Source organism: Chaetodon trifascialis, chromosome 22, assembly GCF_039877785.1.
Source record: "Chaetodon trifascialis isolate fChaTrf1 chromosome 22, fChaTrf1.hap1, whole genome shotgun sequence".
NCBI classification, from domain to species: domain Eukaryota; kingdom Metazoa; phylum Chordata; class Actinopteri; order Chaetodontiformes; family Chaetodontidae; genus Chaetodon; species Chaetodon trifascialis.
Genome location: NC_092077.1, coordinates 5988349 through 6000477, shown reverse-complemented (window position 1 = coordinate 6000477; position 12129 = coordinate 5988349). Strand labels below are relative to the sequence as shown.

The following is a 12129-nucleotide window of genomic DNA, read 5'->3' as shown; positions in this document are numbered from 1 at the left end:
TAAGTGCACTTCCTAATAACATATTTAATCTGATGATTTAATGCTGGCAGCTCCACTGTTTGACCTAACATCAGCTTCTTTCTCACAGGCCAAGTCCACATTCATTGCTCTCAAGGTGAAGAATAAGTTCAAGTAAGAGAACTGAAATTAAGTCATTTCAGTGTTTCCTTCAACCCTTACAAATATTAAACGCTTGCTTATATATTCAGACTCAGGTTGTTGTTTTGATGACTACCTTTACCTTTACTTGGCTACTTGTTAGAAAGTAATAGTTTGCCTTTTCCCTCCACACCACAAGGGACCCCCCCCCCCCCACACACACACACAGATTTAAGACAAAAATGTGCATGCTGTTTGCTCGTGTGACACCAAATACCATTTATTAGGGCTTTACAAAGACTACAAAATCCTCCAGATGAGTTAAATCACTGTCTCTGTCTATTTACATGATATGTTACATACAAATGTACAAAATATAAAACATTTAAGGACAAATGTTTCACCCAAAAAGAAGAAAACTTTCTCTCAAACCAGAGTAAATGCTATGGTTTTCAACTGAGATGTAACTGCAAAGTGTTAAGTGGAAAAAAGAAATTACCAGCTGATCATCAAGACTATGGTGTACACTGTTAACGGTGTCAAAGCTCTGCAAGCTCGGGAACTAATGGCCTACAACGGGAGTGTAGAGGAGCTGAGAGGGTGGATTGTTGGAGATATAAGCTCAGGTTTGATATATGGGTGTAACTGTAGGTAAGGAGCAACCCGTTACAATGGTAACCAGACCCTTATCATGCAACTGCACATCCTTGCAGACACAAGGCTGACCGAGTTGGCCAGATGTGCGACCAATCAGAGGCTTGGCTGCAGAGACACCTGTGAAGCTGAACACAGGTAGGATTGTAGAGGATAGGATTGTCCTGAGGTTGTGACAACATGACTTCTTGGTCTCTGGTGGGCTTTGACTGACCAGTAGCACCTGTTGGTTGTTGGTAAATGTATACAGTACGGTGTCAGGTCAGCTTCGGTGCCTCGGACAGCTGGCAAGCCTAACGTGGCGGTAAGCTTGGGTTAAAGTGTCCAGAGAGGAAGTGCTTCTAAGGAACCACAGGCATTCCTAAAGACGGAGAGGATCCAGAGAATATTATGGCAGCACGGGGGAATACCAGAAAGTGCCTATTTTTTGTTCTCAGTCTGTGATTTTAGTGACTTAAAAAACAGTTTCTTACTGTACACCGTATGCCTCCTGCATAGGCAAAACATCCAATCACCACAAGACACACACCTGTTTCTGACAGCGTGTTGAGTTTTTGCATTTCTTTTTTTTTCTCTCTGTTTTGAAAGTACAATAATTTACTCAGCGGGTTAAGCATATTGTAACATCAACAGGGCAGAATGCATCTTTGATTCACTGTGCATGACTTAAGTATTTACAACCCACCCCCACCTCAAAGTGTGCAAAACCAACCCACTCGTTAAACAAAGAGAGGACAATCAGAATTCAAAATGGCTTCCGTCCAATACACGCATACATAATGATAAAGGTCTCTTCTCAATGCATCCCCTTTAAAAAGCTTCAAAACGCGCTCGTCAGGCTAGAAAACCCAAAACAGTTTGGTTGTGCTCCTGTCAGTTCAAGTGAGCCCAGCTCAACTGGGCAAAAAACTACAACTAAAAAATAGCCCACCCCTTTTTAAATGTTTTACAATATTGGTCAGTTTTAAATTCAAATACAGCATCAACTCTTTTATACATTAACTGTCAGAAACAAGAAAGGGCGGTTTGGAGGAAGAGGGACAAAAAACAAAAGAGGCTGTTTTTCCGACTACAAGCAGCTTCTCTGATGTAGCAGGAAGCAGATCATCATCATCCGCCATCAACATGTCTTCTTCTCACTATAGCCAATGGGAGCACAGGATGCCTCCCAAACTTTTGCACATTTAAGGCAGTGAGAAAGCACCAGTATCATTGTTCCCTTATTCAGCTCGTGGGCTGATCTGGTTAACTTGCATTTGAAAGTACTTTGGATTCTTTTTTGGTACCCCACGGATCCCACATGGGTGCAGATGCTGAACAAGACTATCAAATGTCGGCTTGCATCATTCAGTATTACTGATATTTTGTCGATTGATCAAACAGTGTCGTAGCTCTGGTTTTTGTCTCTTGGAGTGAAGGCCTTCCTGTTTTTCTTTCTCAAGCCACTAGCTTGATTCTCCGTGCAGGTTAACCCAAATGTCACAGGAATTCAGCTATTTCCAGCTAACCGTTAGTGAATCCCTCCTCCTGTGCCTGTCAAGCTTTGCATTGTCACATCTGTGCGGTAGCAGTAACAGCAAATCTACCAGGCAGAATTCCTAGTCATTTTTGAACAAATAGGTTCTTCATTTCAGACAGAGCTTAATAAAAACAGGCCTCTAATTTGTAGCTGATGGGTGTCAGAATTATCAGATGAAATGACAACTGTTGCTGATGGATTTTATCAGCTGTAGCTACCTAGCTTATTAAGCTAACATTTAGCTCCATGAGTTAGTTGGAAATGCTGTCTCTGGTTTCCTGCTGCTTCATTTTAATATGATAATCTTGTCAGTGAGTCTTAAATATGTTCTTGATGGCAACATACATGATACAGTGCTGAAATACTGAGGCTAAAGCTGCATGTCGCAGGCAAACAATCAGCACCCTCGCCATGTGATGCTCCATATATAAGATATGGAAATAAAGAGAGAGCACTGTTCTTGTACTGTAGTGTAGAATATGTTAGTCCTTCTGTTGTAAGGATGAAAACAGAAATGAAACTGTGATCAGACTGATATATAATTCTAACATAACTCTGGCTGCTTAGCTAACATTAACATTAGCTAACGTTAGACATTATTTTACCTATTCCTGACACTTTTGCCCATGTTTTTGGTTATGGAAAGGCTAAAGAAGCCACTGCCCTCAAAGCTCTTTAAATACTGAGTATCTCTTAAACTTTCTGCTTTCAGATGTGGAGACATCCAAAACTTGACAGATGCGGTGAACCAAGTTAGAGTTACTAATGACTGGATAACCGCTGGAGGGTCAACGGTCAACTGATGCAGTTCTGTGATGACCCACAGGGGGCGCCTCCTGCTGTTCTCATGGTGCATCCTAAGCTAAAGAGTGACAACAGGCTGTGGAGTGTGGAAGGCCAAGAACAACTTAATCTAAGTTTACAACCATGGTCAGCTGTGGGTGTATGGCTGTGTTAGTGTGTGTGTACATTTGGCAGTAAATCAAAGGGAAACGTTGGCACTTGTCCATTTTTTCTTCACAGTAGCAATGTGGCTGAATGACACACAGACAATGCGCTTTCGTTGTGCTTGTTGTTGGCATGCAGGGCAGCGAGGAGCGGCTTGGCAGTGCCTGACACTGAGGAGGCTCAGAGCAGGAGACCAGCACCACGGGGGCTCAACTGACGACTTAGGAGGAGGGTTGTGAGCCGTGTGTGTGTTATGAAAAGGTAATTCTTGTGATCCTAGTTGGGCTGTAGAGGCTTTGCAAATGTCTCTCATTTGGTGCCATCATGGAGGTGCAGAGTTGTCCTTATATTCAGAAAAGGCAAAGACACCCAAATAAGGTGATATAGTGGTAAACAATGAGACGAAAATGTGCCCCTTAGCCCAACACTCTAAAATAGGAACTAGTGAGGATCCAGTTCAGTTAAACAGCTGGTTGTGGACTTTGTACCAAAGCACAAAATCAACCCGATGGATCTGTGGTGAATCTGATTTATGTGTTAAGAAAATCTGTTTACAGCCAGTTTTCTAAAAGCTGAGAGCCTCAATTTTGACCACCAGAGGGCGTTGCATCACCTGAAAACACCTCAGTATTTTCCTCTTACTACCCTCCCTCAATAGGTGGGGTCAGCGATCCCAGCGTGGTATAAGTAGTGCCTTGCTCAAGGACACTTTGACAGGCTGGATTGTTGGTCACATGGGGGCTTGACCCAATTAAAGCCTCTGATTAAAGTTGTCCTCCTGCTGCCTGTGTTTAAGTGCATTTGCATGCGTGTGTGTGTGTGTGTGTGTGTGTGTGTGTGTGTGTGTGAGAAGCACCTCTGTAAACAAGGAAAGACATAAACAATAGAACCTTGCCACTAACTGTAAACATCTGAGGATATATCCGGGATTTAAAAAAAAGAAAAATCCAGTTGTGTCATGTCAAACTCTTGGCTTTCTCTTTTTCCCGACGCTTTGTGGGACTCACGCCCGACGTTAAAATAACGGAGTGATCTGTGGCTCATCATGGCTGAGCACAAATGTGATTTGCTCCTTGAAAATCATCTTCAGAGGAACAACTGTCCCTTGTCAGACACGTCCCACCTCCACATATATGAAAAGTTGTATTCTAAAATGTTATACATCCACTAAAAAATGACTGGCTGACCTTATTATATAATGTGTTTAAAATATAATCGATCCAACTTGTATGACTGTTTATCATTCTGACCGCTGAGGACCAAGTTGGCTACTGCTCTTTAAAACATTTGATTTAATATTGCACCATTCTGATGTAAAAAATATGTGTTTTCTTTCAAATGGTGCGTATACCATTTTGGATAATAAAACTTTTCATATATCATACATCTGTGCATTATAGGGGCGTCTGCTAGCGGCCGAGGTTCAAAGGCTCCCAGGCGTTCTGAGGGTTTGGCGTCTCCCTGCGCAGCTCTCGGTCTCATAGCGCCGACTCCAGCGAAGAGTCCAGCTGGTCGTCATGGTGACTGGTGCTGTCACTGTCGCAGCTCTGCGTGCTGGAGTAGTTAGCTGCCTCCTGCAGTCGTAGCAGCATGTTCATCTGGAAATGCGGCACACAAACACATCACTAACAGAGACTGTGGGTAGTAAACAGAAGACATGCAGTATAAACATCAGATAATAAATGTCCAGATGTACTTTAGCTGTTAAAGGTGTCACTGCATCTGTTACTCACATTTTTGTTTGGTTTTATTAGTAGTTAGCAGTACTTTAGAAGGAGCACTTTAAATTGTCATTGTGTCAAATTGTCCTCTACAAATGAACTTGAGGTTATCCCAAATGCTACTGAAATGCTTAATAGCAATTAGCTGCATTCTTTGCGACACGCTGGTCACATTTTGCACATTTGCACTCTTATATAATTGAAATTGGTATGAATTTCCATCTCCCTGTTCGAGTTGTGATTTATTGTTAATGCTGCCGTTGATATGTTTCTCCTGTAGTCCCTCTGTGGACCCCTTGCTGCATAAAAAAGTTCCCCTAGTGGGACAATAAAGATGTCTGTGAGCATTGAAATGTGTCATAATAAAAGATAAAAGCCAGAGATAAAACTGAGATGTAATATTAAAGGAATAAATAAAATGGAAATAAAAATAACTAAGAAGGTGTCAGCAGTGTCCACAGATTTCCTGTAGTTGTAAGCCTGCAGCAAAGAGCAACCAACAAACCCTGACGAGGAGCCCTCAGAGACCTACTGGTGATATTGGGCACCAACAGAGAAGGGCAGGAATATTACCAGCCTACCATTATTAACAGCATTCAGGCAGTTATGTAAAGCAGACTATTTAATTTAGCATTCTTGAATGTCATCAGCACAGCAGTGATCAGATATACTTTTAAACACAAAACAGCTCTGAATGCAGTTACATCAATTAAGCATAATGTTTTTAACCTTTTGGTGTAATTTCTCTTTTCTGGTGTAAAACTTTCGAGTGGAAGGAAGTTCACCTTTTCTCTCTTTACACACATAAACTCCATAAACCCTTGTGTTTTGCTGTTCCTCATAGCTCTCGCTCTGACCTTCCTTCCTGCTCATATAAGCGAAAAAACACACAGCGAGCAGATCAACCACCATATCTAAAGCACCGATTACGATCATAAAAATATGTGAGTGTAATGACTCACAGACAGCGTCTTTATACTTAACGTGATAGAAAGCACTTTTAAAACCTTGTGCTAAATCACCACAATAAAACTGCAGAACTTTTCATCCCTGCAACAGAGCTAATGGTCTAAATAATGCAGAGGTGCTGCTGCATCTGGCGCATCGCAAGTGTTTCGAAAATGTGGCTTGGCACACCTGCGCTCAAACTGGTCTCGCCTGGACGGACATGGACACGCACACACACATACATGCATGCACACACACACTTGCTAAATCACGCCGGTTGTTTTTGGATGACTACCCTTTAATTGCTGTTGGACCGCAATAACCCACCAAATGGAGAATTCTCTCTCTTCTCTTCTCTTCTCTTCTCTTCTCTTCTCTTCTCTTCTCTTCTCTTCTCTTCTCTTCTCTTCTCTTCTCTTCTCTTCTCTTCTCTTCTCTTCTCTTCTCTGTCTCTCTCCCCCACCCCTGAACAGTTCATCCTCCTCTGTGTGTGTGTGTGTGTGTGTGTGTGTGTGTGTGTGCAGCTTGTATTCAGGAGCCAATACCACCTAACTACTTTACTAGCTTATCTTTTAATCTTTTTTTTTTTTTTTTTTCTTACTTGAGAAACAGCCAAGGTGACATTCACGCATGGTTTTTTGGAAACAAGCATCCATGAATTGAACAACTTTATGAGTGTGCACCATGTACTGTGTATGGATATATATCTGATTTATTGGATGAATGCTTTGGATCACAGTTCACATGTGGAGGACAGCATCGCATGTTCACCACTATGACTCCTTCATTTCTTACAGTGGGGGCTATTTTACTTAGCCTTTAAGTCCTTCCATATTTTGCTATGTTGTTATTTGTCTTAAATGCTATGGACTAGAATTGTTGTGTGTATGTCTCCCTCACCAGTGGGTCACCCTCGGTGTCACTCTGAGACACCTGCTTGGACGAGGCTCCCTCCTTGGATGAGCTGTAGCCGTCGTATCCCACGTCCTCCGGCCTCAGTTGAAGCAGTGACTGTCCGTCCTGCTGTAGAGAGGCGGCGTTCCATGGATACGTGTCGTTCACCCACTTGGACGGATCCTCCCACGCTGCTCTTTTGCCGTATAGCTGCAGGTGTGTCAAAGAGGGAAAGGAGGTGTGAATGATGGGGAGGGACAGACACAATAACCATCAGTATGTGTTCCAAGCTCCTCTGCTATATACATATATAATATTAAATAAATTCACATACAGTATGTGCATGTTATGACATGCCAGAGAATTAGACGAGGTGAAATAAAAATCAGTGTGGTGATTATCATTATCCTCTCAGTTTCATTACTCGTTTCATATCATTTTACCAGCTGTGCTGGTCGCAGTGCTGCATGAAGAAAATGTAAAAGTAAAAAGTCCCATTCAGTATTATATTATATTATATTATATTATATTATATTATATTATATTATATTATATTATATTATATTATATTATATTACATGTTCATTATTACTGATGCATTTACATGTAAGCAATATTGTGATGTGGTCAAGGTGGAGCTAATTTTATCAGCATTACATACTAGTTCAATCTGGAACCATGCATTATAATTTATGATGAAGAAAAGAAATGATCAAATGATTTTAATTTAAAACCGTAATCTGACAAGTAACTAGTAACTACAGCTGTAAAATAAATATAGTGGAGTAAAAAGAACAATGTTTCTTTGTGAAATGTAGTGGAGTAGAAGTACAAAGCAGTATGTCAGGATGTACCTGAAGCCCTTCTCTGACAGCCTCCAGCAGGTAGGGCACCAGGGAGTAGTTCCACAGGTCGGTGAACCAAACCCGAGAGCCTTCTACATCCATGGGACAGGACAGGAAGAGACGGGGGCCTGAAAAGAGCCCACATGATGAGTATTTGTTGGATTAAAGATGGAGGTCCAAAGACACGTAGAAGACTCAAGACGTGTTGCAAAACAGCATCAAACAGGGTTACTACACTCACTTCATTCACTGATAATAAAAGACTCAACAGACACCATAAAGCCTTTGGTATGGTGTGTGTGTGTGTGTGTGTGTGTGTGTGTGTGTGTGTGTGTGTGTGTGTGTGTGTGTGTGTGTGTGTGTGTGTGTGTGTGTGTGCCTGAGACTGACCTATGGTGACATCAGAGGAGCTGTGTGCCTCCAGGAAGCCGTTGAGGTGCTGCCAGGTCTTGGGGATCCAGTCAATGATCTTAATCAGGTCATTGCTGCGCATGTTCTTATTGATCTCCGTCTCGATCAGCTTCCGCCGCAGGAAACGGCCCAGGAAGCCTTTGACTGGCTCGGTGTGGTTGGTGCACAGCACCCACCTGCAAGAGGACACTTGGTCAATGGTGAAACAGACAGAGGAGCGAATAAATCAGCTCGACATTAAAGCAGATTTCTCATCAAAACAGCTCACATTAGAGCTGATGAGAGATTTTCAGTCATTTCTGCCATCAGAATAATGTGTTTTGGGCTTATTTCACTTAACTTTAATAGATTCGAATTAAATGAATGTCTGGCCCATGATGAGCTTTCCCTCATGACTTTTTATTTGCCAAACCATCAGCTAGTCAAACACGCCAAGCAGAAACGATCCTCACTCAGAACATGCATTATAGTCAATTCATTTTCATTTAACGAGGCTAATTATCCAAGAGATGTAATTACCGCCCTCCCTGTGGAAGAATGCCTTTAGTTTACAATCTGTGAGAAATAACATGTCGACGCAGCATTCACATTAAGACATTATCTGACAGGTGAGAGGATGCAAATCAAACCGGTCATTCAACATTTGTACAGAAAAAATATATTACCACAATATCAGTACTTTCAACGCCCAACACCGCTACATGTTCAGAGACATTTCTGCGTAAATTAAGGATGTGGTTATGGTGTGTGTCACAGACCTAAAGTTGTGGTGTAGCTCGAGGTTCGGAGAGGAGGACACTCCCTGGTTCATGGTCCCAATAACATAAGGGCTGGATGGAGACAAATACAACATCATGATTCACAGTCACAGCCGAGCTGCTGCACTAAAATGCTGATCTGCAAACTGCTGCATTGTGTTGCTGTGAAGCCAGTACGCTTTTCCAGGTGCATCATTTTGAAAAAAGTGATATTTTGACATTATAGTTATTTCAGGTTGGATTTTATAGATTTTTAACACAGTGCGTTCCTGACTCACCATTTGTGGTACTTGCAGTTGAGGAAGCCGTTGAATATGTCGCTGAGGGAGCCAATATGGTGGAGATTGTCCAGGATGACCACAGTGGGGAGCTCTGTGTCCGTCTCCTCAGAGTTACACTGCTCTGCCAGGTTGGACAGATACTGACGCAGGTCCTGGGGCAGAAGGCATGAGTGGCTTTTCATTTAGATGCAATATTCTGAATGTAAAGGGCCTGAGGTGGAGGTTTGATACAAATAGTTTACAGGAAGCAATATGATCTGAATTTTATTTCAGTTGTGTGACTCTGAGGCTTTTCTGTGGACAAACCTGTACTACAGAAAACTACAACTGGGTAAAATTACAATGCCTATGGCTGCTCTACATGAAAAAACATCCACTGGTGACGCATGTCACATTCTGGAGCTCATTATTTAAATGCTGGCATATTTTTCTGGTGCTGAAGGATGGTGAAACACAGCAGAGGGAAAAGTCAGGTTGTAGAATCCAAGAGCTGCAACTCTGTCCCAGCTCTCAGTAATCACACAGGGAGAGATGCATGCATGGGAGAGGAGGCAGAGAGAGCAATTTGGTGGATGTAATGAACCATTTCCATGATTTAAGAAAATAAATACTGACATCTCTACATGCACACATCATGAGGTTCTCCTCTCACAATCCCAGAGTGCCGCGTCTGAATCCCTCTTCCTACCTTGCTGGAATTCTGGTCAACGTTGAAGCTGGCCACGTTGTGCTCCGTCACCTCCTGCCCCATCTGGGAAATGATGTACTCCGCCAGCTTGGCGGCCAGGAAGGATTTGCCGGTGCCGCTGGGTCCTGAGAGGATGATACGGCGATGCTCCATCAACAGATTGAGGTATCGCTGGATGATGGGCTTCGGAATCAGCGTGTCAAACACCAGGCTGTCGATACTGTTCTCCTTCACACCTGCGAAGAGGAATGCAGGTTGACACAAGGAAGCAATGCATTTAAATACATTTCACTCAAGTTAATATATAGTTCATCCCAACCTGGATTCTACCTCAGCTGTAATCCTGAAATAGAAACTCCATGTTTCCTTGCTGCCATACCTTTGAGGTTGACCTTGATGACGTTGTTGTCGCCCACCAGGTAGCCGCAGGGCAGCAGCTCAGGCACTTCGGAGGCGTGCGAGCGAACCACCTCACCCATTCTGTAGCAGACAATGCTGTCTGAGCTGAGACCCAGGCTGGTCAGAGGGTCCACCCGAAACACATACTCCTGCAGGGGGACAGAGGAAAATGAAGAACTGCACTACTGCTGAAATAGAGGCTGTGGTTGTTGTTGTCCAACAAATCTCCAAACTGAAAGCGGAGCTCGTTGTGAGTGTTTGTGAATCTTAAACAATATGTCAGACATAAGTGGTTCGATTTCATGTGAAAGCAAAGTCCTTTCCACAAAAAACCCAAGCTAACTGATGGTGTAAACTTAAAACAAACTCTGCTGTTTAACAGATGATAACTGAACTGAACCTATGAGCAACGCTCTGTTTACCTTGAAGAGGCGTCGGATAACTCCATCCAGGACATCCCACTTGGTTTTCCCACTCACACCTATCGACCCAATCAGGTACTCCTGGCTTTGTGTGCCCTGAAGTTGTTAGACAGGTGCATTAAAAGAATAGTAGTCAGAATAAATAAATAGTATTTCAGTGGAAGCAACTGGAAGTTAAGAGAAATAACGTGACATCGTCGTCCACTAACCTTGGTGGTATTTGGCCCACTGGTGATAGTGACCACTATTCTCACATTCCGGCCCTCCTTGCGCAGATTGCCCTCGTAGCTGTCATCAAGCAGAATATCTGAAAACAAAACTTTCTCTTAGGAAACACAAGCAACTTTAATCTCTCAGAGCTTTGATTCATTAAAAACAAGCTCTCGCTCTGCCCGCTGGCAAATTATAGCTGGAAATGGACAAACAGACTCCCAAGTAAAAGATAGCTAATGGGTTTCTTTCATGTGATAATGACTTTTACATTTAATCAATGTTTTTCTAGTGAGTGCTCAGAATCATAATGAAGGACTGTGTCAGGAAGTGAAATGGAAGTAAAATCTAGCGGAGAGAGACAAAGAATTTTCAGAACAATAAGTCGAGATGGAAAATCATAACAGAAAGAGATTGATTAGCTGAGACGCTGCTATCATGACATCAATGGGACAAAAATCACAGAGTAACCAAGAGAAGAGACTTATGATTGTCATCAACCTGACACTGACACTAATATCACCTGACAGCAGCATGAAACCATGTATTTAAACCACTGAGCACAAATCAGACACCCAGGGTTTCTGAATATGAGTGACGAGTGGAAATAGTTGTGTAATCAATTGTTAATATAAAAATATTGATCATAGCAGCTTCAGCTATTTGAGACAACTACGAGCATAGAGAGCAAAATAAGAAAACACTCCAAAGCGGCAGCAAATAGAGCTCAGTCTGATGTGTCTGCAGCGGGTTCTGCTTTGCACCACCTTTAACCTTTGACAAGCACACCAGTGACAACTCCATCAAGTCTCTCCTCATTCTCTTTTTCCCAGATTCCATTTTGCAGAGGGAAGGGGGTACTCTGCATTCGACTGGCTTCCCTTAGCTAAGGGCTCTGCTTTGGGGTGATAACGGCCCTTTGGCCCTCTCGTCTTCCCACGCGTCACTGCTCTCGGCTCATCCCTCCGTCAATTAACGAGGGCCCGAGCCCTCGGAGAGAGCTGCGCCTTCTATGTTAATTACAGGACAAGGGAGAGGGACAAAACTCTTTCACTTCTCAAATGGAGCAGGCCGGCGGAGATTTCCAGCAAGCTCGTGTGTGTGTGTGTGTGTGTGTGTGTGTGTGTGTGTGTGTGTGTGTGTGTGTGTGTGTGTGTGTGTGTGTGTGTGTGTGTGTGTGTGTGGCAGGCTCCTGCTGTGTTGTGAGCCCCCGCAGCAGAGAGAGCAGCTATTTCATGATTTCAGGCGGCTCCTCTGGATCATTTCTCTCCACAAACACAATTCTCTCACATTCATTGAGGCAAGTATGAGAGAGCTAATCCAACTTGATGC

The 12129-nt window shown here is 42.9% G+C and overlaps 1 protein-coding gene across 11 annotated transcripts in view; it reads right to left on the bottom strand.

Moving 5' to 3' along the window:
- Window positions 1–349: 349 nt before the first annotated feature.
- The window catches only part of nav3 (neuron navigator 3), a 301610-nt gene continuing 289830 nt past the window's right edge, over window positions 350–12129 (bottom strand). For all 11 annotated transcript variants that reach the window (XM_070992307.1, XM_070992300.1, XM_070992302.1 and 8 more), the window contains 10 exons: window positions 10797–10894; window positions 10588–10683; window positions 10146–10314; window positions 9767–10002; window positions 9076–9230; window positions 8798–8869; window positions 8019–8215; window positions 7638–7756; window positions 6790–6993; window positions 350–4818 (listed from right to left, as the gene is read on the bottom strand). In XM_070992307.1, coding sequence (XP_070848408.1) covers window positions 4699–4818; window positions 6790–6993; window positions 7638–7756; window positions 8019–8215; window positions 8798–8869; window positions 9076–9230; window positions 9767–10002; window positions 10146–10314; window positions 10588–10683; window positions 10797–10894 — 1466 coding nt within the window. In that variant the 3' untranslated portion in view covers window positions 350–4698. The remainder of the gene's footprint in view (window positions 4819–6789; window positions 6994–7637; window positions 7757–8018; window positions 8216–8797; window positions 8870–9075; window positions 9231–9766; window positions 10003–10145; window positions 10315–10587; window positions 10684–10796; window positions 10895–12129) is intronic.